At 39.4% G+C, this 27,698-nt stretch overlaps 1 protein-coding gene across 3 annotated transcripts in view; it reads right to left on the bottom strand.

Annotated features, from left to right (window-relative positions):
- fkbp10a (FKBP prolyl isomerase 10a) overlaps nucleotides 1-27,698 on the bottom strand; it is a 71,405-nt gene that overhangs the window by 28,013 nt on the left and 15,694 nt on the right. For all 3 annotated transcript variants that reach the window (XR_008839517.1, XM_056480538.1, XM_056480539.1), the window contains exons 4-7: nucleotides 27,606-27,698; nucleotides 26,899-27,088; nucleotides 26,662-26,807; nucleotides 17,053-17,242 (exon numbers count right to left, since the gene is read on the bottom strand). The exon at nucleotides 27,606-27,698 is cut by the window's right edge and continues 53 nt beyond it. Coding sequence is in view for 2 of the 3 variants with exons in the window: in XM_056480538.1 (XP_056336513.1) it covers nucleotides 17,053-17,242; nucleotides 26,662-26,807; nucleotides 26,899-27,088; nucleotides 27,606-27,698 (619 nt within the window). In the remaining variant the exon portion in view is untranslated. The remainder of the gene's footprint in view (nucleotides 1-17,052; nucleotides 17,243-26,661; nucleotides 26,808-26,898; nucleotides 27,089-27,605) is intronic.

Here is a 27,698-nt window from a genome sequence, read left to right as displayed (position 1 = left end):
TTTGTGTTTTATAAAAACACTTTTGTAACTTTATAAACAGTACTAACTTATCCCAGTGACAGATTCATGATTGCTGTCTTGAATCTTTATATGTCAATCGATAACTTTGTGACTTTATGATGACGGTCAGCTCACGTAAATCTGCAGTAGCCTGAACTTGTTTTTTGGTTTAAATAATGTATCAGGCTTTTCATTGGTCCATTAATATTAATTAAATTACAGTACTCCGTAACGAACTGTGATTTTAAAAATAATGAAGTAAATTACTCAGCTTAATTTGTACTCAAGTACAAGTAAAATTACAGACTTAAAATTATACTCATGAAAGTACAAATACCCCAAAAATGTTCTTAATTACAGTAAAGCGAGTAGTTGTAATTCGTTACCTCCACCACTGGATATTACATTTTCTGCATTGGCCTGGTTTAGGTCTTAGAGTACCTATCTGAACGTTATCAATTCGTATCAGTTAATGAAAAGGCATCATACAGATCAAAAGTACACTGTGGGGTACCACAAGGCTTAGTTCTTGGTCCCTTACATTTCACACCATATATGCTGCCGCTAGGCGATATCATTAAAAACATGGAGTTAGTTTCCACTTTTGTCGATGATACACAACTTTATATTTCCTCTAAACCTGATCATTTGTATGAATTTATGAAATTAACAAATTGTATAGCTGATATTAAAAATTGGATGACTAAAAACTTTTTATTATTAAATCCAGAAAAAAACTCAGGTTCTGCTTATAGGACCCAAAAACCTCACACACAAAAACCTAGAACACTGTCTAACCCAGGGATGGGCAAACTCGATCCTGGAGGGCCGGTGTCCCTGCATAATTTTGCACCAACCCTAATCAAACACACCTGCTTGTAGCTTTCTAGTGATCTTGAAGACACTAATTAGGGTGTTCAGGTGTGTTTGATTAATGTTGGAGCAAAACTCTGCAGGGACACCGGCCCTCGCTGGCGACGGGGCTTGCTGCCCAACACATTAACACCATTATGCTGGCATCACTCATACTCCTGTCTCCAGCTCACAAGATGGCCGCCTCCAGTGCTCTAGCTCACAAGATGGCCGCCTCCAATCTTCCAGTTCACAAACTGGCTACAATCAGCCCTCCAGCTCACAATAAGGTAAGCGCCAGTCAGTCACAAACTCAGAAGATGGTTTCCTGTTCCGAGTCTGTTCCTGCCATAGTTCCTGTTCCTGAAATGCCATCACCTGAGCCACCAAAATGGCCACCACCATCTGAGTTGCCAGAGCTGCTACCACCACCAGAGCTGCCACCGCCACCTCCAGAGCTGCCAGATCCTCCAGAGCTGCCAGATCCTCAGTCACTGCCAGATCCTCCAGATCTGCCAGAGCCTCTGTCACTGCCAGATCCTCAGTCACTGCCAGATCCTCCAGAGCTGCCAGAGCCTCTGTCACTGCCAGAGCTGCCAGATCCTCAGTCACCGCCAGATCCTCCAGAGCTTGACCTGTCTTTGCCTGCTGAACCTAAGCCCCCAGCTCCACACTCCAGGCCCACCGCAGCTCCACGCTCCAGGCCCTCTGCAGCTCCACGCTCCAGATACACCTCCGCTGAATGGTCTTGGCCCTCCATCCCTCCCCCTGTTCCGCCTCCACTCCACTCCCCTGCGCCCCCCCCGAACCGTGTTAGGAGCGTCTGGAATCCGCTCCTTAGAGGGGGGGCTATGTCATGATTACCAGCGATCTAGTAGCTGCAGATTGCTAAAGGACTACAAATCGGCCACACACACTCACCTGCTCTGTCTCCACTAATTAGACTCCCACAGCTGAGGCTGCTTCTGGACTGATTACTGCACTACATAAACAGCACAGAAGCACTCACTGTTGCTGAGTCTTGTTACCTACTACAGTGACAGTGTTTTTGATCCTTTGCCTTGTTTGGTTTCATCCTGTTTACTGCCTGCCTTCTGACCATCTGCCTGCCTTTTGACTATGACTCTGGATTGCCTTCATACATCTGTTTGCACCTGTGTTGACCATTGCTTGCCTGACTACCCAATAAACCTGCACGTGGATCCTCACCTCTGTTGTCCGTGTCATTCCTCGCATTACAATTAGAGAGAGCTCCTGGTGTATTACAGCCTCTCAAGTCCACTATGCTCAACTAATTCTGGACAATTGATTATTCCCATATCAAAATCAACTGTAGGTGGTAGATCTTTCTCATATCTGGCACCTAAACTCAGGAACAGCCTTCCTAGCACAGTTGAAGAGGCATACACACTTTCAGTTTAAAACTAGGATAAAGTCACATCTCTTTGCATTAGCATACACATAAAACACAAATGCTCTTGAAATCCAAATGCTCTATAAAGGATTCATATGCTGTATTAATTAGGGCAACCGGAGCCTGGAACACTTCCCAAAAAAACTTTATAATTTTAACGGCATCTACGCTCATGTTTTTCGTTATCCCGAGGTCTCCATAATCCTGTGGAGAGCATGAGACTGATTCCTGAAAGACCCCAGTGACAGACGAGTCTCTACATTGATCCCGAAGAGCCAGCCTGTATGACCTACTGTACTCACACACACATGCAGTTTCCCCATGATGGATGTTCAGCATTCTCCAGCCTCCAGCGCCTAAATTGCAGCTCTGCACGGGAAGTTTGGCCAGAGGAGAAATGGTCATGTCCAACTGAGCGTGGTTTCTCTCAAGGTTTTTTTTTTCTCTTCACTTTCGTCAATTCTTGATGTTTTGTTCCTCCCCGCTGGCTTGCTTTGTTTTGGACTTGTGGAGCTGCGCATCGATGGATTTGCTCTTCAGGGTTTGGACTTTCAGTAGTGAACACTAAACCACACTGAACTGAAATAAATTCAACTTTATCTCTGAAAACTGGACTGACACAGTTTCAAATGCAATTTACAAGAACTTCTATTCTACATTGTAATCTACAATGTGAAAGCGCTATAGAAATAAAGATGAATTAAATAGTATTACTGATATTCGAAGATGCTTCCATGGTACACAGAGACAATGCACTTGGGTACATGCTTATGATATTTTCTTAGGCTTGATAGAATTTATGGTAAGCACCAATTAAGCATGATTGGAGAATGTTTCATTTATCCAACAAGTTTTTCCAATCATTGTTTACTAGAATGTGTCATGGCAAAAAGTGCATATTGGCATTTTAATAACAATTTAATATGTGGTTCTCATTTTAGAGAAGTTTTTAGTGAGTTCTGGACATTTCATAAAGACTTGTACAAAAAAAAAGTTTCAAAAGAACAAGAAGATATTTAATTTAGAGTTTGGTTAAGATCGATTGACCAGGAAAAGGCTTTTGACAAAGTGGAGCACAATTATTTATGGAGATTATAATAAATTAAGTTTTAAAGGCATTGGATTTAGTTCTGATTTTATTTCAATAATCAATATACTGCAGCATTAATAGAATATTAAAAAAATAATGGTGACTTGTGTTCCTTTTAGTGTATATAGGGGTATTAGACAAGCTTGTCCACTGTTAGGCATGTTATACACTTTAGCCATTATACCTCTTTTAAATAAATTAAGGTTTTAATTGTGTAGATTATGTATGCAGAATTGTACTGATAGGTTTTAATAATCAGCTTATGCTGATGGTGTTGTTATTATGGATTCTCAAAATTTGAGAACAAGTGACTCCAGTCTTTCATCGCAACTTCTTTATAGTCTGGTCATTATTCAGCAAATACAGAGAAAGCAACACATCTCTGTTTTGGTTACTGCAGGAGCATTTGGTTATTGGCTCAAGACTAGACTTATCACACAAGACATCCTTTGCCATCCAAGGAAGAAGTTTGTATAATGCAAAGTTGATAACACTTGGTCATCTATACAATGTGTAGGATCTGCTATTGAAAATGTGAGCTTGATTGCGGAACACATAAGAATAAAAAAATAACAGCATATTGGAAAAAGCACTTGGACAATGAAGATCAGCCCTCACTTGTGAGGAGATGGACTTGTTACAGCAGTACTCAAAGGGAATCATATACTTTAATCGTAAAAGATAATGTTGACGTGGTGGCGCAGTAGGTAGTGCTGTTGCCTCACTGCAAGGTCACTGGTTCGAGCCTCGGCTCCGTTAGTTGGCATTTCTGTGTGGAGTTTGCATGTTCTCCCCGCGTTCACGTGGGTTTCCTCTGGGTGCTCCAGTTTCCCCCACAAGTCCAAAGACATGCAGTATAGGTGAATTGGGTAAGCTAAATTGTCCATAACATATGTGTGTGAATGAGAGTGTATGGGTGTTCATCTGAGGAATATTTATTTTTGGGTGGTGATTTTAATTGCACTGAACACCTGCTTGATAGGAATAATTTTGAACCTCACTTGCTTTCACAGAAACGTTTAATACAGTTGATGGAGAAAAAAGAGATTTGTGATTTTTGTTAATGGGGGAACTCCTTTAGGTTTTGGGGGGAAGTTATAGGAAGAAAAAGTTTTGTCAAAAGTATATTTTTAATGTAACTAAAGAAATAACATGGTCATTAGAAAATTTAAGACTGATATTATTAAATGTCAGCAGCTTGCTGATTCCTCTGAGGACTATGCTTATTTAGAAATTGGTTGTCTCAACTGGCAGATTTGTTAGGGTATAAAACACAAGAGGCACTGGTACAGTCAAGATTTCAAAGTATAGTTCAGATGGATGGACCGTCTAAATACTTTTTTGGTCTAGAGAAAAAGAATGGGCAGAGACATTTGATTCAGACATTGCTCAGAGGAGGGACAGGTGGATCTTGAAGTTAAATTTTTAAATAAAGCTCAAGCTGTCATGATGTTTTTTTTTCTGGGACAATTTACACTGGATACAACAGAGTCTAATATTTCTGCCTAAGGAAGCTCTGGCCAACTGCCAAATTAATGGACAGCAGCCCCGAAAAACTCTCTGCCGGGGTTTAAATAAGGGCGCTAATAAAGGCACGCCCCCAAGCTAGAATTAATCAAACACACAGAAACACAAAACAATGCAGTCCTAACACACCCCTCTAAAAAAATCCCACAAATTAAATCAAATAAATTTAACATACATACATATGGAGTAGGTCAAATCACATCAGTGGGAGACCAAAAATACCACCTCAACACTCCACCACAGGGGCACGTGACAAGGTGTCCGCAAAGACATTCTTAATTCCCTTAATGTGTTTAATCGTCAAGTTGTATGGCTGTAGGAAAAGGATCCATCACATTAAGCGTTGACTCCGACTCTGCAATGAGTGAAGGAATGTCAAAGGATTGTGATCCGAAAAAACAACCACAGGAGAACCTCCTCCAACTTACACATCAAAATGTTGAAGTGCCCAGATAAGCGCCAATGTTTCCTTCTCAATAACAGAATAATTCAATTGATACGAACTAAATTTGCGTAATAAATAACTTATTGGATGACTAAGACCATCAGAATGAGTCTGGAGAAGGACCGCTCCAGCTCCCACGTGACTTGCGTCAACCTGGATCTCAAAGGGAAGTCCACTTAGGGGGCTGCCAACACAGGAGTAAGCAGTCAACAACAACTTAACATTCTCAAAAGCTTTCTGGCAATGTGGAGTCCAATCAAATTTCGCGAGTTCTTTAATAGATTAGTCAGTGGACAAACGACAGATGAAAAGTTTGGGCAAAACCCCTGATAATAACTGGCCATTCCAATAAACTGCATAAGTATGGAATAAAATCACTGTCATAAATATTTCGTGCGTAAATAAAATTCACGCATCGGTAATTAAAAATCGTACAGGAAAATGGAACATACTCGTAGTTTTACGAGGGTACAATTCCAAAAACTGTGATTAGAACAGACACAGATACAACATTTTCTTTGTCTGTTTGTATATGACTGATCAATTTAAGATGGGTGTACTTTACAAGCACGAAATACAGTTTCACCACGGACACGAAGTCCTGATTGCGAGTACGAATCAAACAGCGACACTTCACTGTCAAAATTACGTCACTGCTCTCACAGACATTAACAAACAAGCGAGAGTCATCGATCAAAACGGTGCGCCTGCTGAGCACTCGAGCTCCCACACACCGTCTCAGATAAGATTTTTGCTATTCCCTCTTTGAGAAATGTCCATCATGAGCTGTAATAAAGGTTGAGACTTAATGAGGTCCATTTTCGCTGTGTTTCTTGGACATTTTACAGAATCAAAATTAAGAACGGGCCGAGGATAGTGAGCATAATGTAAGTTAACTTTACAGGCAGTGAGCGCAGTCTCTCTCAGTGAATCACTTAACTGTGTTTAACTATAACATGACATCTGTTGATTAAGAAACCTTTTTTAAAGCCAGATCAACCATTGATCTATTATTTATTGAAGATATCATCAAAAGGCAAGTTAAATATTTGAGGGTTTGTGCTTACCAGAGGTGTGTAACGTTAAACATTTTATTAGACTATGAATTAAAATAAATAAACATTAAATATGTTAAATATGTTAAATATGTGACCCGGACGACAAAACCAGGCATGAGGGGCAATCATTTGAAACAGACCTGTATGTCATCTGAAAGCTGAATAATTAAGCTCCTCATTGATGTATGGAGAGGAGATGATATGATCAGATATATATTTTTATCTTATCTTTAAATTTGAACAAAGTAAGGTATTAGTAACAAATAATATAAATGTTTGTTATGTTATTTGTTATTATTTGTTTGTTATATTACTTGATTAAACTTTTAGCTACATTATATTGTATTACTACAATTAATAAACTATTACCATTAACATTTATATTACCACTTAGCCTTATACTATTCTGTGTGTTTTTCTCTTTTCGTGTGTTTGTTCTATATCTGTGATTGCTTAATTACCACATTATATTTAGCTAATTCTGATTTATTTAAAGTAGCAATTAATTAATAAGAGTAACTTTTCTTTGTTTTGTCTACCTATACTGGATAAATCTATCTAATTTAGTTTGTGTTTTCTGGTGATCTTATAGGGTGTTTGAGAGTTACTTAAACAGTTAGAAAAGGTTTCTTAATCAACAGATGTCATGTTATAGTTAAACACAGTTAAGTGATTCACTGAGAGAGACTGTGCTCGCCACCTGTGACGTTAACTTACATTATGCTCACTATCCTCGGCCCGTTCTTAATTTTGATTCTGTAAAATGTCCAAGAAACACAGCGAAAATGGACCTCATTAAAGTCTCAACCTTTATAACAGCTCATGACGGACATTTCTCAAAGAGGGAATAGCAAAAATCTTATCTGAGACGGTGTGTGGGAGCTCGAGTGCTCAGCAGGCGCGCCACTTTGATCGATGACTCTCGCTTGTTTATTAATGCCTGTGAGAGCGGTGATGTAATTTTGACAGTGGAGTGTCGCTGTTTGATTCGTACTCATAATCAGGACTTCGTGTCCGTGGTGAAACTGTATTTCGTGTTTGTAAAGTACACCCATCGTAAATTGATCAGTCATATACAAACAGACAAAGAAAATGTCGTATCTGTGTCTGTTCTAATCACAGATTTTGAAACTTTACCCTTGTAAAATTACGAGTACGTTCCGTTTTTCTGTGCGATTTTATAATTACGGATGCGTGAATTTTATTTACGCATGAAATATTTAGGACAGTGTTTTTATTCCATACATCAGCTCCTTTTTAGTAAACGGAGAAGGAAAATTCTCGATTACCATGCAAAGGGCGCACCATACCCTGACCCACTTCCTTGCCCAAAGAAACAGTTGCCCGTGCAAATTCACATTTAGCCAAATTCATGGTCAAATTAGCTTCAGCTAAATGTTTAAATAATTCTCGCACCCGTCTCATATGTTGATCCCAGTTATCGCTGTAAACTATAATGTCATCCAATTGCGCAACCCTCTAAACTAGATACTACACCATTCATTAATCTCTGAAATGTCGCAAAAGCGTTTCGTAACCCGTAGCTCATGACAGAATAAGAATATAGCTCTGAAGAAGTTACAAAAGCAGTAATCTCCTGTGCCCCTGGGGTCAACGGTATTTGCCAGTACCCTTTGAGTAAATCAAGTTTATCTTGCCGTAAATCTTGCCGAGCCCACTTGATCAATGCAGTTTTCCATTCTTGGGAGAGAAAATGCATCAGGTTTAGGGATTTTATTAATTTTACGACAGTCCGTACAAAACCTGTCTTTTCCATCCGGTTTTCTTACCAGTAAACATGGCAATTCCCAACTCGAACAGAGGGTTTTGCGATGTTATTCTTCAGCATGTACTGAATCTCCGATTCTAATTTAATGCGTTTTTCAAAAGGGACGCAAAAAAAACGCTGACGTATGGATGAAGCGTCACCCACATTCACGTCATGCTCTATCAGATGCGTTTGTGATAGAATATCCCCAAATAATGATGGAAACTCACGGATGAATTGTGACAGCTCCACTCGCTGCAAAACAGACAAATGAGACAACAAATCCTCCAATTCTTTCAAAGTCTCAGAGTTTTTTAATCGAGGTTGCACTACAACGTCATTTAAAAACTTACCCCCCTTCCTGTCTCCCACAGAGGACTGTCCTAGCACCTCAATCACAGGACCGACCACCCCAGATGATTTAATATCAACCTGACAATCTCGGGAGAAAAAGGGTTTCAGCAAGTTTACATGGCAAATTTGTTTTTTTTCTTTCTATCTGGAGTTGCAATTTCATAATTAAGATCAGACAATGCACGCACCACAGTATATGGTCCCACAAACTTTGCGCAGAACAGAGAGCTCACTAGTGACAGCAACGCCAAAACCTGATCCCCCGGTTTGAATACGCGCTGTTCAGACTGACGATCAAAAAGCTTTTTCATTTTAATTCGAGCCTTCTCCAAATTTTTCTTAGCTGCCTGACCAGCTAAAAACACGTGTCTTTTAAACCCATTCACATAATCAAGTAAACTTGTTGGTGGCGGTTTACCTTTTAACTGATCGCAGAGAACAGCAAGGGTCCCTCGAATTTTGTGGGCGAAGACTAAATCATTTGGGCTAAAGTCCAAACTAGACTGCGTGATTTCCCTTGAGGCTAGCAAAAGCCATGGAAGTCCTTCTTCCCAGTCGCGATTTAATTCGACACAATACGCCCGCAAAAGACACTTCAGTGTTTGGTGAAACAACTATCCAACACCCCATGACTCTGAGGATGCTGTGCGCTGGAACGGTGATGTTGAACTCCTAATTGCTTTAAAATCTCTGCGAACATTTTCGAAGTAAAGTTCGTTCCCTGGTCACTTTTAATGACCATTGGGATACCGAAGATTGAAATGAATTGAGACAGGGCTTTTACTATGGACCGGGTAGTGATATTACGCAATGCGTAAGCCGCTGAATACAGAGTACTTTGAAACATCACAGTTAGGAGGAATTTACTTACGTAAACCAACACAGTCTAATTACAAATGTTCAAAGGGATGCTCTACTGGAGGAATTGGATACAGTGAGGCTGGTTTCAGTGGCTGATTAGGTTTTCCGGTCACTTGGCACGTATGACATGTTATAATAAACCGCGAGATATCTTTTTTCAACACCGGCCAATAAAAGTGCTGCAAAACCCTAGCATACGTCTTTTTTATACCCAAGTGACCAGCTATATCGCAATGAGCCAATTTAAGTACAACATCTTTGAATTTCTCCGGAACAACAACTTGAACCACTGACACACCACCACCATCCTCGTTTAAAGCAAGCCACTTACGCAGAAGCACGCCATCATTGATAAAATATCCAGTCGCGGCACTCTCAACCTCCTCCGGTGGGAGAACAGTAGCGATCATTTTTTCTAATCCAGGATCATCCCTCTGGGCGATAATAAATTCTGCAAGATAAATTTTTGACAAGAGAGACAATCCAGGAGCGACAGACTCAACCAGAACACAGATAATATTCAGGTTAGACTCATTCAACATTTTGGACTTAGATCGCATCACCACACACGACACATCTTCGGACAACTCACAACTTTCTTGATCAAGAACAGATGATGTGGTAACAATCGTGGTGCAGGTGTCCTTACCGGCCACACTCTCTCCCCAGCCAAGTTATTTCCCAAATAACGGCATTATTCCCTCAAACGGCAAAGAAAGGTGCCCTACCATCACTACTTCTACGTTCACCAGCTGGAACTGTAAAAAAAAACTTGTGCAAAGGAACAGACAATGTTTGAAGTGCGATTCTTCGAATCAAAACATTCTTACTGACATATGAACTGGATGAAAATGGAAGCATGGAATCCAAAATAAAGGACTCGGATGATCCTGTATCTCTCAAACTCTTACAGGTACAATTTTATGTCTCTCTAAACGAGAAACACAACCTTGAGAAATAAATAGTGTTTACCCAGTGTTACCTTTAATTTTGCCACAATTTCCTTTTATCACGGATGCTTCCGTACAGCATACAGCTGGAGTCTGCGGAAAGCAAGTAGTCAAAAGCACAGGTGCAGTATTTTTATTCTTGCCACGTATCTGCTTATTTTTTAGCACGGGACACTCCTTTTTCAGTGCCCGACCTCTAGACAATAACAACACGTAGAATCAGATATCGTCTTAGGAGAAGGTGAATATCAATCAATTTGTTGTGACTGCTTAAAGAGAACATTTCCATTTCCCTGATTCCCAGAACTAAAATGGTTTTCACAAAATCATCTGCTAATGATGCAGCTTCAGCAACAGTGCAAGGTTTATTCTCATTGATGTACACAGCAATTTGCTCAGGAAGGATATTTTTTAGTTGCTCAATAATCATCATTTCGCGTAACTCACTAAATTACATTACATTAGATGTAGTACACTAGCGATCAAAATGATTACTTAGCTCTCTAGTTACTTCCATGTGCGCTTGTCTCTCACTTTTTCTCCACGTTCTAAAACGTTGGCGATTTACTGAAGCATAACGGTACGGTCAGTCTCAGGCCAGTCTTGTTCATCAGCTATGCTTTCAAACAACGAGAAAAAAACGTCTGGATCTCGCTCATTGAATACAGGCAACAACTTCAGATTATTAATGAGATTGAATGAGCAGTCTGTGCGATTAACAGATGACCCGCTCGCACTTTGAAGTTTAAAATTCTCAAACTTTAGCTGAAACTCTTGATTTTGTCGTTCTACAGCTAAATTTTGCTCATGTTTAATTTTTTCCATCTCACGCTGTTTCATCAAATCATCCAATCTAAGTTTTTCTATTTCCATTTCACTAACGCGCATCTCATTTTCGTGCAACTTTTGCATCCTAATCAGCTCTTTTTGCTGCTCAAATGACAACCCAACAAATTACATTTTCTCAGGTGCGGGATTAACCCCAGCTGTCGCTCGTTTAGATGTAACTGGCAAAACCTGAGTTTAAATCAATTTAACTCTAATTATTTCTCTAAACTCATCCTTTCGCATTCGTTAATCAACTCCACTAAATTTGTATCAATCTACAATTTCCCAAATCTGCTTTCTCAAGCATAAATTCAATAGCTCATTCAAAGGAGTGCTACAAAATTCTTCCACTGATGTCATTATCAAATCATCAAAACAATAATCAAAATTCTAACAAATAATTCAACAACCTACTCTCAATTACCATTTACGCAGGTAATTCTTACGGTCAAAAACTGTGCACAATTTCATTAATTCCCCACCTAATCCTATCAATAACCCTCTAAATAACTACTCCTAGACTTCATTCTTAGAAGCACTCTGGCGTGGAACTGAAAAAATAGTTCAGAACTACCCCACGGCAGTGCACTCAACCCAGAAGCCGCACGAAAATAACAAACTAAACTTAAAAATAAACAACGCAATGCGCTGCTACAACTTAACCGGGGAAATTTACATTTACACAGTTTTAAACCGCAAGAACTCACCTTTTCCTAATCGGACTAAAAACCCAAAGCAGCTCCAACAAACATCCTCGCCTCCTTGTCTCTCCCACCTGTTACACAAACAAATACCTATTACGCAAGCCAACAAAATCAAATCAACTCAATTTTAATTGGACGAGCCCCCATATGTTACACCTGGCTCAGGGATGTAACATAGTGAGGGAGACGACACGGCGAAGTATAATCAAAAAAGAATATTTAACAAAATTAAAAAAAATATAATCAAAACATCAGTATCAGTATGTTTAATCAGTATGAAAAGCAAGTGAATGGATGCGGTAAGTGTTGTCAGTGATAGTGTAAGGATGTGAAACAAAGCATAATGCCCAAATTGGAGCGCAGCTCTGGCCAACTGCCAAATGAATGGACAGCGGCCCCGACAAACTCTCTGCCGGGGTTTAAATAAGGGCGCTGACCAGCATCAGGTACGCTAAAGGCACGCCCCCAATATAGAATAAATCAAACACACAGAAACACAAAACAACGCAGTCCTAACACTTCACTCTGCTTACTCTGGCTGGACCTCAAAATTGAGGTCAGCTCTTACACTTGAGGAGATTAAAATGTTAACGGATTATGTTGCTGGGGTAAATGTTCCCAATGTTAAAGATTTATTTCCCTGTATAATATAATACCAGGCTGCACGGTGGTGCAGTGGGTAGCACGTTCGCCTCACAGCAAGAAGGTTGCTGGTTTGAGCCTCGGCTGTGTCAGTTGGTGTTTCTGTGTGGAGTTTGCATGTTCTCCCTGTGTTCGCATGGGTTTCCTCGGGTGCTAAAACATGTGGTATAGGTGAATTGGGTAAGCTAAATTGTCCGTAGTGTATGTGTGTAAATGAGTGTGTATGAATTTTCCAGTGATGGGATGCACCTGGAAGGGCATTCGCTGCGTAAAACATATCCTGGAAAAGTTGGCGGTTCATTTCACTGTGGAGACCCCAGATTAATAAAGGGACTAAGCTGAAAAAGAAAATAAATGAATGAATGAATATTATACCTGACTGTAATGAGAGCACTATTACTTTTCTACTTTTCTAACTTTTTTATAAGTTTTCTATTAAAAATTTTAAAATCTTTGTGGCTGGACTTAGTGTCAACTGAAGGAAATATTTCATATAGAGCCTTTGTAAGTCTTTAACAAGAGGTATTATGAAGGAAAAATTTATACACCATGGCGTTTTTTTTTTTTTCATGATTGATGATGTAAAACCTGAGCGGAGGTCTCTGTACCAGGCACCATTATCTAAAAGGGCTGTGGATTTACAGTGGAGGATCCTTCATAGTATCATAGCTGTATCATAATATCATAGTATCATAGCTGTAAATTTCTGTAATTAACCCAGGCGTAAGTTTTGGATGCCCTTTCTGTTTTAAAAAGGAGACAAATATCATGCGTTTACACTTGATGTGTATTTCATGCATATTAGGCTGCAAACTTTATTATTATTTTTTTTTATATGTTTTCAGATATTTTAATGAGGCCTACAAAAGTATTCATTTTGGGTTTGAAGTATAGCAAAAAAAAAAAGAAATGTTTGTCAATTGCTTAATTGTATGCTAGGACAAGCAAAATTGGCAATTTATATGAGTTGAAAAGAATAGAATGGAGCAAAAGCCTTGCCAAAGTGTTTTAGAAGTTTTTTTTTTTTTAATGTTGGTCAAATCAAGAGTGTGGATTGATTTAAAACTTTATAAATCTATGGAAGACTTGACAACTTTTGAAATTATTTGGTGAAATGATGGAGGTTTGTGCTCCGTTTCTGAAGGTGAATTATTTTTCTCATTGTAATTTAATCTGTAGTGTTGTTATTATTACGTTATAACCAGAAAAATAAACATTAACATGGATGATCAGACATTGGCCATTTTGGTCTTAATTTATAAACATGAATCCGTTATAACTACCCTTTTGATTTGTGAAACATAGGCTTGACAAAACAAACAAAAAATTAACAGTAACACGAATGAACATGCATTTGTAACATTAAACAAACATTTGTGTTATCTTTTAGCTGGAACAAACTAAATTAATACTTTAAATAACTTACAGCCAGCTCACTGTAATTTGACCAAATTATCAATATAGCTATGTTGCCTCACATCCTCAAAGTATCTTTTTGGCAGTTAAGTTAAACCATGATGTGAAACAAACAAACAAACAAACAAACAAACAAACAAACAAACAAACAAACAAACAAACATTTATACATTAACACAAATAAACACAAAATTATAACAAAAGCATTTGCAAATAACTTTTTTAAAGCTGTAAAATAGTAACACAGAAGAAAACAATAGTATTTAATAAAATAGCAATTACAAAAAAAGATATTCTGAGCATCAGTGATTGTTTCACAGTAATTGCATCAGTGATTGTTCCACTCCCTGCTACAGTCATTTGTCAACACTATTGCAGTATCAGTCCATTTAAAACACTGCGTCTTCACCAGTTATGCTGAGCTTACTTGCTCTAGCACCCCATTTAAAGAAACCATAACTGTTGTCTAGGAGAGCTTCTGTCCAGCTACAAATGTGCATCTTCTTCATTCAATCACTACATCAGTCTTGTTCAATCAAGCTCATGCACCAGTGTTTATACCCCAGTAGCTTGTTTGAAGGGAGGAGTACAAAAATTTAATTGTCAGCATGCAAAAGGAACTCCAAGTGCATTTTTGTTTTTGTTTCCAAGTTACTTGTGCAAAAAATAAGTTGTCTATATATTTGTGCACCACATGAACACCACAACTGCAGAAATCTATTGACCTTATTTTTCAATAAGTATGCTTGTTTTTGCAATTGTTTTAGAACTTCCGATTCAGCTGCCTATGGGAGAAATGACTAGAAATAATAAAGCGCAGAAACTGTTCAAACTACTTGCTCAACAAAAAAGTGTTTGCATGGTTATACAGACAAAGCAGAATCATATAATAAGAAAATATCAGTTTGCAACATTAAGCAGCAGAACGAGCTGTTTTTAACGTCTAAAAATGAATGGAAGTGAATGAGACCGGAAGTCTCGAGCCAAAAAGATTCAAATGGCTGCGCCCGCGCATACGCAGAGAATAAGCTTAATAAGTTCAAAAGCCTGTTAAGCTAAGCATGCGCAGTGACTTCTTATGCGGTTTTATTGATGGGAATGCGAACCAGCTTTTAAGTGCATACTGCCACCTACTGTGATGGAGGTGCACAGTACATCACAAAAAAAAGTTGTTCATATGACGAGCTTAAATCTCATTCAATCATCAAGTTCTCATCTCATTCATTTAATTATTTCTTCATTTAGTTTAAAAAAACTACGCTAGGACAGAACAAAGGATTCTCTATGCTTATGTATATGATAACTGGTGCAACAACGGGACAATCATTGATAAACACTGTTCCCCAGACCTTGAGTACATAAGAAAATCTGTAAGATGCCACCTTTTTTTCTACCAAGAGAACTAACTGTTGTGATCGTCGTGGCTGTGTACATTTCGCCTGATGAAAATGTAAACATTGCTCTCTCATCGCTCTCTCAAAGAATAGCAGTGGGCCCACCCTGATGGTGTACATAAAATAGCAGGAGACTTAAATAGGGCCAATTTGAAATCTGTAGTCCTGAAATTTTACCAGCATGTGAAGTGTGCGACTAGAGGAGAGAACATTTTGGATCATGTTTAATCCAAACACTATGAATCATTTATTAAGCTTTAGCAAATAGTTAATACATTATCTGTTAAGCATTAACTCTTCATTAACCCATGTTAGTAAGCAGTTTATAACTGCAGATACAAATGCTCTGTTCTTGATTTATAAGCACATTTAAAATGTGCTTAATAATTGTACTTGCATACTTTGTGTTAATTAATATTTTTTCATTACTAAATTAAGTATTGCATCATTTACAAACCAGTTATTTGAGAGAAGTTGCTGTTTTTTAAAGATCGTTTAGGATACGCAAGTAAATTATAAATAAACATTTATATATCTTATTATATTATTATTCAGGCATTAATTAATAGTTAAGTAGTAATTTAATAAATGCTTTATAAACTTAACTTCATCCAGTTTTATGACGTAATCTAAAGTGATAAATTTGATAAATTTGAGCTAATAAAGCATTTAGTAACAGAAACAATTATTTTATTATTAGTTTATTAATCATTTACTTACGCACTATTTTACGCATTATGAATAATCTTTAAAAACCAGCAACTTCTCTAAAATAACTGGTTTGTAAATGATGCAATACTTAATTTAGTAATGAAAAAATAATAATTAACAGTATGCAAGTACAATTATGAAGCACATTTTAAATGTGTTTTTAAGTCAAGAATAGAGCATTTGCATCTGCAGTTGCTTACTAACGTAAACAGCTTACTAACATCTATTAATTTAGGGTTAATGTAGAGTTAATGCTTAAAAATAATGAAATCACTATTTGCTAATGCTTAATATATGATTCATAGTGTGTAGTGATAATAAAGTGTTACCCTTCATATATCACCTTTTAAAAATATAAGACTGTTAAGAGGTACAGATATGACGGCAAGTTTACTGGCCACATAATGGGTGAAAACCCAATTAAAAGCTATAGTTCAGACATTGTTCAGAGTCAGACTTATTATCTGCATTAAATGGTTTAAACAGTAAGAGATTATCTTAATGCAGGGCTTTCTTTATGAAATGTGTACAAAATACTAAATTACAATTTACTTAAATCAAAGAGAAACACAAGTTAAATTTTTTTTATTAATAACCTACTCGTGTTCAGAAAGATTAGTGGAGATCGAGGTGAAGAGAAGCTAAAACTTGATCAGAAAAAAAAGCTGTTTCTATCAAACATTGTTGACTTCACTGAATAAGTTTAATAGTGGAGGGATTAATCTAATAGCCCAATTGATGAAAGGTTTGTGAAAATTGTCATGCTTCCTCCTAAAATAATTTGTAGTAATTTTAAAATACAAAAACCCAGTATGTAATGTGCTGATAAATGTTGTGGCTGCTGTATTTTGTAGTTTATTTTGATACACTTAAAATTGAGGTATTTGGTGTTTTATTTTATATCATTTTAAAGCGTTTTTTTCCCCAACCCTGACTGTGATATTGCATAGTGGTTCAGTGGAGGTTGTTATTTATGTGACAATATTTAACTTGTAAATTAATTTTTAAAAAGTAATTAAATAAATAGGGAGTACTTACGAAGAGTAGAGACGTGTGCCATCCAACAAAGAGCAGTTATAGCGATACAAAATCAGATCATTTGCATCACTTGTCAGGTTGCAGGCAGCTGGCTTGTAAGTCACATTGATGTGCACTTGGTCTTTAGGGTTGTGAAAGTCAATTATATGCATGTCAAAGATGAGCACAGCAGATCCAGGGATTAGCTCACCTGAATTTGTACAAATAAAACAATAAATAAATAAAAATCTAGTGTCATGCTAAACATACAATAATACTTAAGTATCTGTATACAAAAAATGATTGTAAAGGGTTTTATTTTTTATGATATATTGATAGAAAGATTGATATACTGATAGGAAGATACACGCCCACTAATAAAAGTGCAAAAGCTGTTCTTTTCAAAGTGTATACAAATGTAGGGTGTATGGTTCAAATGAGCAAATTAGTCCCACTTCATATTGTGTCCCTACCTGTTAAATTTGCGCAAGTACATGTTGTTTTTACAAAATGAACTTACATATTTTTTGTAACTCTGGTTTCTGAGGCAAAAAATAAAAATAATATTAAAAATATTTATATATATATACATTTTTATAAAAATTTAAAATTCAATTAATTTTCCTAGTACTCACATGGACCAGCGGTTGAGCGATGGACTGCGGCGCTAGCGGCCCGTGTTCGAATCCCGCCAGAAACAAAAAAAAATTTTGTCGGCGCAATAGCCTAGTGGTTAGCGCGTCGACATATGGTGCAGTAGCACGTCAGGGCGTCGCGAGTTCGAATCCCGGCTCGACGACATTTCCCTACCCTACCCCCTCTCTCTCTCTCCAACTTCGTTTCCTGTCTAAATACTGTCCTGTCTAATAAAGGCAAAATGGCCAAAAATAAATCTTTAAAAAAAAAAATTTTCCTAAGCTTATGATCAGAACAGAAAATTGATTTCTATTGATGAATTATGGATGGAAAATATGCATCACATATAAAGAAAGTAACAGGTAAATGGAAAGGGTATTCCGGAGTAAGTAAAGAATCATTGAAAATCATGTAATGCACAAAGTTAAGACCATTAATATATAATGGCAGTATAGTGTACAATTCGACATCAGCATCTTTACTTAAGAAATGAGATGGAATAATATGTCAGTACTGAAAAACAGTATGTAAAGCTTTCAGAACTTTTCAGAGCTTTCATCAGTCTTAGTAACTTTAGAGACAAAGCACAGTAAGTTTAGAAAAAAAAACACAAATAATTTCTCAGTTTATAGGTGAATTAAACTAAATTGGCTGTAATGAATGAGTGTGTGTGTGAGTGAGTGAGAGTGTGTATGGGTATTTCCCAGTGCTGGGTTGCAGCTGGAAGGTAATCTGCTCCATAAAACATTCATTCCACTCTGGCAACCATTAATAAATTGGGGACTAGGCTGAAGGTGTCACGGTTTGGCCAGGCTCTTCCACCAGTATCACGCAACGAGCATCCTCACCTGAGTATTAACCACGCACAGCTGCACCCAATCACTCAGACTCACTATATAAGCACACACCTCACCTCACTCATTGTCCGGTCTCGTTCCCACGAAGCGGACTCATAGCGAGTACCTCCTGGTAGTCACTATCACTATATATCATCGTCTGAACTTACCTGATCTCCGTTTCCTTCCAGTCTGTCCAGTGTTCCCGGTGTCCTGTCAGCGTTGTGTGTATCGTCTGTCTGTCTTCCCCGCAAGCCCTCTGGTGTGTGCATTCGGTCTTCCTCAGTGTCTGTCATCCAACCTGCCACAAAGAAGGATCATCAGCTCAACCGAACTTCATTCACTTCCCCAACATTATCCTTGTGTGCTCCACTGTTGGAATAAACATCTTTCATAACTTACTTACCCTGTTTGTCCGTCTGCTTCCCTAACAGAAGACCGGACCATACAATCAACAGCATGAGCACTCACGATCCCCTTAAGGAGTTGGTGGACTCGCTGAAGAGAGTTTTACTACCATCTGCTCCACTTCCCGAAGCACCACCAGCACCGAGCACTTCTTCACCGTCCACCCACTCATCCAGTCCCATGGCTCGACCAGCGCCCTTACTCTGGTGGGGCGGAGGAGTGCAATGGATTTCTATTACAATGTTCTCTGATATTCACTATGCAACCCGAGTTATATGCCACAGATCGGTCCAAAATCGGGTTCATCATCTTCATTCTCTCTGGGTCAGCTCTTCGGTGGGCTAAAACCATCTGGCAACAGTCTGGGCCGGTAACAAACTCCATTCATACATTCACCAAGTATTTCAAGGAGGTTTTTGGTCGTGCGGATGCAGAAGTAGCAGCCGGAGAACAGTTATACCATCTCAAACAGGGAGCCATGTCTACTCAGGATTATGCACTCCGGTTCCGCACTCTGGCTGCTGCTAGCGGATGGAATGAGCGCTCTCTCCTCACAACTTACCGGCTCGGATTGGAGCCCAGCCTCCAATTACAGCTGGCAGCCCTCGAAGATACCATGGGGTTGGAGAAATTCATTCAACAATCTCTTCGCTGTTCTGATCGTCTGAAGGTCTACCAGCATGATCTTCCACCAGTATCCCAAGCACTCCTCCGTTCGCCAGAGCCAGCCGTCCCTCCAGAACCAGAACCAATGATTGTGGAATCTGGTAGACTCACGATCACTGAGCGACAGAGGAGGCTGACCCGGGGTCTGTGTATGTACTGTGGTGCCGAAGGACATGTCAGGCTGGACTGTCCCATTCGTCCAGCACGTTCCTTGGTGAGTGTGTTCAGTTCTCCCATTGAAAAGATGCATCCTCTCACCACCAATGTTCAGTTAACTACCCCTTCTGTCTCTGTTTCAGTCACGGCCCTCATCGACTCCGGGTCAGCTGGAAATTTCATCTCGCACGCCCTGTCGCCACCTCCAGCTTAACACCGAAGCCTCGACGCACGTCTACCAGATTCAACCCATAACCAACGATATCCATTCCCAGGCACGTATCCATCATAAATATGAACCTATCAATCTCCAAGTGGGATTGCTCCACAAAGAGGAGATTCAATTTCTGGTTCTGGAGGGTGCATCTATGGATATCATCCTAGGGCGCCCGTGGCTGGTGAAGCACGATCCCATCCTCTCTTGGGGCACAGGAGAAATAAAGAGATGGGGTGAAGAATGCAGATCCAGCTGTTTTCCCGACCTACCCTTACAAATTCAGAGACCCCTTACCGTCTACGTCACGTCTGTCGAAAGTCCAGTCGAGAAACGATCCATCCAGATCCCGAAGATCTACTCCGCATACGAGGATGTATTTTGCCCCAAGAGAGCTTCCCAGCTACCTCCACATCGGCCATGGGACTGCGCAATAGACCTGCTTCCAGATGCTCCTATGCCCAAAGGTAGGATCTATACGTTGTCCCTTCCATAAACTAAGGCCATGGAGGAGTATATTCAGGATGCTCTGAGTCAGGGGTATATTCGCCAGTCCACGTCACCCGCTGCCTCAAGCTTCTTCTTCGTGGCCAAGAAGGATGGAGGGTTGCGGCCTTGTATAGATTATCGAGTTCTGAATCAAGGAAGAATTAAATTCAGGTATCCCCTTCCTCTCGTCCCTGCGGCCCTGGAACAACTCCGATCCGCCAAGGTATTCACTAAGTTGGACCTCCGCAGCACCTACAATCTGGTAAGAACACGCGAGGGGGACGAGTAGAAGACGGCGTTTGTGACCCCTACAGGGCACTACGAGTACCTGGTCATGCCCTATGGTCTGGTCAACGCCCCCTCCGTATTCCAAAACTTTATCCACAAAGTCCTCCGGGAGTTCCTCCATCTCTCCGTCATAGTCTACATTGATGATATCCTGATTTACTCCCGGAGTGAGGACGAACACCGCCACCACGTTGCGGATGTCCTACAAACCCTCAGAGAACACCAGTTATACCTCAAGGCAGAGAAGTGCTCATTCCACTTACCATCTGTTCAGTTCCTAGGTTACATCATCGATCAAAAAGGGGTTCGCATGGACGAGGAGAAGGTAACTTCCGTTGTCTCCTGGCCAGAACCCACAACCATTAAAGAACTCCAACGTTTTCTAGGGTTTGCCAATTTCTATCGACGATTCATCCACAACTACAGTCTCATCACCGCTCCACTGACCAACCTACTCAGAAAACAACCCAAGAAACTCTCCTGGCCTCCCGAAGCCGCCGCAGCCTTCCAAAACCTCAAGCAATCCTTCACTCAAGCTCCACTCCTGACTCACCCAGATCCTGACCTACCTTTCGTGGTCGAGGTAGATGCATCGACCACTGGAGCGGGAGCCATCCTATCACAATACTACGGTACACCAGCATTACTCCATCCATGCGCCTATTTCTCCAGGAAGCTCAGCCCGGCGGAAAGGAACTATGACATCGGGAATCGAGAACTACTGGCTATCAAGCTCGCCCTGGAGGAATGGCGACACTGGCTGGAGGGAGCCAAACATCCTTTCCAGGTGATTACAGACCACAAAAATGCTAAAAGACTCTTTCCTCGTCAGGCCCGGTGGTCCTTGTTCTTCTCCCGATTTCAATTTTTGATATCATACCAACCTGGATCAAAAAACATCCAAGCAGACGCACTTTCCAGAATTTATGATCAGCCGGAAATTATGGAAAACCCAGCCAAGATCCTTCCAGAACAGATCACTGTCTGTCCCATCACCTGGTCCGCTCCTACAGTCGTCGCCACTCCAGAATCCAGGATTCCGCCGGGCTGTCCCCACAATCGACGCTTCATCCCTGAAAACCAACAGGTAGATCTTATTCATTCCAACCATACATCTTTGGGCACAGGGCATCCCGGGGCCAACAACACCCTCTCGCTGCTATCCCAATGCTTTTGGTGGCCGAACATGGCGAGGGATGTGAGGAGATACATCCAAGGCTGTAGAGAATGCGCTATGTCGAAGAGTCCTCGCCATCTACCTGCAGGTAAACTCTATCCCTTGCCCATCCCGAACCGCCTCTGGTCACTCCTAGGAGTTGACTTCATGACACATCTCCCATCATCTGAAGGTAATACCTGCATTTTAGTCATTGTAGATCGATTCTCAAAATTCTGTCGTTTGATTCCTTTGAAGGGTCTGCCCACAGCCCTAGAGACCGCCGAAAACCTGTTCAACCATGTCTTTCGAAGTTTTGGGTTACCAGAAGATATAGTCTCGGACCGAGGACCCAAATTCATCTCCAGACTATGGAAAGCCTTCTTCAGACTCCTAGGTGTGACCGTAAGCCTCTCGTCTGGCTATCACCCACAGACCAACGGCCAGACAGAGAGGAAAATACAGGAAGTGGGGCGGTTCCTCAGGACCTTCTGTCACAGTCATCAAAACTCCTGGAGCCAGTTTCTGGGCTGGGCGGAATACGCCCAGAATTCCCTGCGGCAACCTACCACCGGACTTACGCCATTCCAGTGCATCCTAGGATTCCAACCTCCACTCTTTCCCTGGGATGGCGATCTGATGTCCCCGCAGTGGATTACTGGTTCCGGGAGAGCGAGAGGGTCTGGGACGATGCTCATCACCATGTCCAGAGGGCAGTACGCAGAGCAAAGGAGGTATCCGATAAAAGGAGGATTTCAGGTCCCATCTATACTCCGGGGCAGAAGGTCTGGCTCTCCACCAGAGATATCCGCTTGCGACTGCCCTCCCGAAAACTAAGTCCCAGATTTGTTGGTCCCTTCACCATCCTGGAACAGGTCAATCCAGTCACATATAAGTTACAGTTACCACCACAATACAGAATCCACCCCACATTCCACGTGTCCCTTCTCAAACCCTTTCACGATCCTCTGATTCCCTCCACAGACCCTGGCCATGAAGAGGAACCCCCTCCCCCACTGATGTTGGAAGAAGGGTCCATCTACCAAGTCAAGGACATCCTACGGTCCAGGCGTCGTGGTGGTCATCTAGAATACCTCGTCGACTGGGAGGGATATGGTCCAGAGGAAAGGTCCTGGGTCCCCAGATCCGATATATTAGTTCCCAGCACCTCGTGGACGAGGTAGACCACCACAACGTCGGAGGTTTAGGCCCTCAGGAGCGAGCCCTGGGGAGGGGGGTAATGTCACGGATTGGCCAGGCTTATCCACCAGTATCACGCAACGAGCATCCTCACCTGAGTATAAACCACGCACAGCTGCACCCAATCACTCAGACTCACTATATAAGCACACACCTCACTTCACTCATTGTCCGATCTCGTTCCCACGAAGCGGACTCATAGCGAGTACCTCCTGGTAGTCACTATCACTATATATCATCATATATATCACTATATATCATCCAGTCTGTCCAGTGTTCCCGGTGTCCTGTCAGCGTTGTGTGTATCATCAGTCTGTCTTCCCCGCAAGCCCTCTGGTGTGTGCATTCGGTCTTCCTCAGTGTCTGTCATCCAACCTGCCACAAAGAAGGATCATCAGCTCAACCGATATCCATTCACTTCCCCAACGTTATCCTTGTGTGCTCCACTGTTGGAATAAACATCTTTCATAACTTACTCACCTTGTTTGTCCGTCTGCTTCCCTAACAGAAGGATAGTGAATGAGTGAGGTTACTCCACTTTTAGCAATTCTGGGATAGCATGTTTTTATGTTGTACATCAAAGAGTACAATTGCACACAACATAATAATTGAAAAGTATTAAAACTCATGATTAAAGAGTTCAGGTGCAAAAAAAATTCTGTTAACAAAAAATTAAAATGTACTCTTCATTTATATCAACCTTTTAAAATATGACTGGTAAGAGGTTGAATAATCATTGTACAAAGATTATGGCAATTGTACTGCACAATGAGTGGAAACACAATCATCAGATAGTACTATATTTTGACTCATTATCAGCATTAAATTGTTTAAACAGTAAGAGATTATCTCTTAAGACAAGCTTTGTGCGTGCATATTGAGAGCAATGTGCTTGCATATTCCAGTCAGACCTAGTTGAAAACACCTCAACTTTTCAGAATGCCACAAGTGCACCATGAGTCACGTGACAAGAACTGACCGATCAGCTTCAAATACTTTATATGAAATATACACATTTTGGTAAATTAATTACTTCAGACAAACACAGAACACAGTACAGTGCTTTTTAATTTTCTCCATAAAAAAATAAAAAATAAAATAACTTGCATCAGAGCTGCAACAATATTTTGCTAGCTTGTCATCCTCTGAGAAAATAGTTGATGGTCACTTAGCTATGACAGACAATAAAGGAGCGTGAGTGCAAAGCATGTTAAAAATGGTGAGGGAAGCAATGCGTTCACGCTTTTAGATGTGATATGTGAACGGCCCCTAAGAGAGGATGTGAACGAGGTTACAGAGAAAAGCTGTTCAAACATTGTTTACTTCACTAAACGTCAGTTTAACAGTGAAGGGTTTGACTGAAAAGACCTATTGATGGAAGGTTTGTGAAAAAATGTCATGCTCCCTTGTAAAAGTATTTTGTAGTATTTTTAAAATGCAAAAATACATTCTTTTATTTTGATACTTGTTGAGGCTGCGGTATTTTAAAGTTTATTTTGATAAACTTAAATTGAGGTATTTGGTATTTAATAAAAAACAAACAAACATATAAATGTATTTTTGCCCAACCGGGCATAATCACTTCAGTATTACACACGTAGATACATGTGTACATACATTGTGGTTACATATTATTTACACATCTAGTTATCACTTAAGCTCACAGGTATATGGGACACAAAAATGTAGGACCAGTAAATTTTATATATAAAAAAAATTAATCTGAGATAAATATTAGTAGCTAAATGATGAATACACAATTCGTCACCTTAGAATTATAAGGTTCTATCTGACATTTTTGTCAAAATTGAGCTATTCACATATTAATAAATGTTAACTTACTTACATTATGAGATTTTTTTTTATAAGTTGTTTACATTTTAAGTTTTTTTATTTCAAAAATAAAAAAGGTTTTATCTACACTGCCAAACTCTAGCATGGCTCCATAAGGTTCTTTCTGTGAGGTAATCAGCATTTCAAATGCATGCACATGGACTAATCACGATCGCTTTCTTTGTCATTTCACCAGACTGCTCCACTGACAGCGGGAAAAAAACACCAGAAAGAAACACAAAATTAGAGTCGACTAAATAATGCCACACCTCACAAAATTGAGAAAAAACCTAAAACTGAAAAGATGTGTTGATTTAGAAACATTTTTATTGATTTATTTATGACATTGAGATGAAATGTTCCATTTTACATTGTTGAAAAGAAAACGGTTACAAAAAAATGTTATATCTGACTGTATAGACAAATAAAAATATTTTTAATTTTTTTTTAACTGTTTTTTTTTTTTTACGGTGGTGCGGTGGGTAGCATAATCGCCTCACAGCAAGAAGCTGGCTGGGTCAGCATTTCTGTGTGTAGTTTGCTTGTTCTCCCAGTGTTCGCGTGGATTTCCTCCATGTGCTCCGGTCTCCCCCACAAGTCCAAAAACGTGGTATAGGTGAATTGAGTAAGCTAATTTGACCGTAGTGTATGTGTGTGAATGAGTGTGTATGGATGTTTCCCAGTGATGGGTTGCAGCTGGAAGGGCATACGCTGCATAAAACATATGCTGGATAAGTTGGTGGTTCATTCCGCTGTGGCGACCCCAGATTTTTAAAGGGACTAAGCCGAAAAGAAAATAAACAGCTAAACAGCTATTAAACAGCTCATTTGCCCATTGTCTGTTTTCTTTTAAAGTCTTTAGATTTGATATTAAGCTTTGAGGCACAAATATTTAATTCAAGGGGTCTTAATTACAACAATAAACATAACCATATTAATTACATAAACTTAACATCTGCACTGGACAAAATATTTAGCACAGCCTTGTATGCTTAATTTGAACAAGAAAAAAATATTCATCCAAAAACATTAAATAAATGTAATGGAAGGCAAACATTCTGAAATGATCTTCAGTCAATGATCTGCCAGATAGAACCTTATAATTCCAAGCAGAAACTAACTTAAATTTTGATAATTCAAATTTAGGGTCTCATAATATATGAAAGAGAACTGTTACACACACATATTGTTTGCTATATGGAATGAAAAACTTTGAAGCTCAACATCTTAAAATCATTTAGAATGCAGATAGAACCTTATAATTCCAAGGTGACAAAATTAAAGAGTACTTTGACCACCTCAGTGGCATTTGTCTTTTGTTGATTTATATGTCTATTTGTAAATTATCTGGCATTTGTGGTGTCATTTGAATGCCACCAGACGTCTCTTTCACTTCAATACTGACTTTAATATCCAAATTCTATTTCCCATAACCCATTGCACTAATCAGCATCTCTACTGTTGCTTATTACCTGTACTAGTTAAGATATACACACACATTACAAAGTCCTGTTTTGTCCTGGTCAACAATTCTGATTTTTTTTTTTTCAGATTTCTACTGATACAATTTTCGTTATTGATTGTTTATGCTGTTTGGCCTATCTATCGGTCTGTCTGTTACTATTTCCAGATTCATAATTTTGTCTTTATATATTAAACAATGCAACATGTCAGCTTAAGCTGTATGTAAATGCATATTTCTTAATGGTGCAATGTTATATTCTCTACCAATTTCTTTCAAAACTTACCTGACCCAGTCTCTCCATAGGCCAAATGAGGCGGCACAGTGACTCGTCTCCACTCACCCACACAAACACCTTGAAGGGCTTTGTCTATGCCAGCAATCACATAGCCCATGCCAATAAATGTGTTGTAAGTGCTGTTTCGAGCATAACTAAAGATGGCAAAAGAAAAAAATACAGCTGGTCATACATTTTTTTTTTGAAATATAATTAGAAATATAAATAAAAACAAAAACTATTCACCTGGAATCGAAGATAGTGCCATCTTGAAATGTTGCATTATAATGATAGCGTACGAAATCTCCCAACACTGCCCTTCTCCTGCATGGCTGTGGGATCTTTTGAACCTCCACATTAATATCATCCTTCACATTAAACACATCCACTAGTAACACATCAAAAATCACAGTTGCATACGGTGGGATCTTTGTACCTGAAGAAAAAGTTATTTTATATTAGCCTTTGCAATTTACATTGTAAATTGTAAAGATGACAGTAAGGTGGGTATTATACATTAGTTGATGTGTATATAAACAGATATCAATTTAGTTACTTATAGCAGTATGAATATGGGTTGTTTGGAATTTATGGAAATGTTTTTATGGAATGTTTGGAAACTGAATGTACAGTTAAAGGCAAAATGATTAGTCCTTCTGTTAAATTTGAATAATTTTAAAAATATTTTCCAAGTGATGTTTAAGGAAAGAATGTTTTTCCACAACATATTTTTAAACAGAATAGTTTTAATGACCTTACCAATTCCCAGATTTAACAATGCATAATAACTCTAAATATATAATTTCAAATAAGCAATTAAACAAACAATTATGAGGTCTCATAATTTTGCCTCCAACCACTTGCAAATTGTGGTTAAAGTGGTTGCAAATTTGTGGTTGCCAATTTTCTTTAAAATATTAAATTATATAAATCATGAAATCAATGAATTTTACCATATCCTTCATCATCATAAGCCAAGAATGGTGGAATAATAATTGATCGTCTTTCTCCCACACACATGCCAGAAATGCCTTCCTCTATGCCTT

This window comes from Danio aesculapii, chromosome 19, assembly GCF_903798145.1.
Source record: "Danio aesculapii chromosome 19, fDanAes4.1, whole genome shotgun sequence".
Classification (NCBI taxonomy): domain Eukaryota; kingdom Metazoa; phylum Chordata; class Actinopteri; order Cypriniformes; family Danionidae; genus Danio; species Danio aesculapii.
This window is presented reverse-complemented; position numbering and strand designations above follow the sequence as displayed.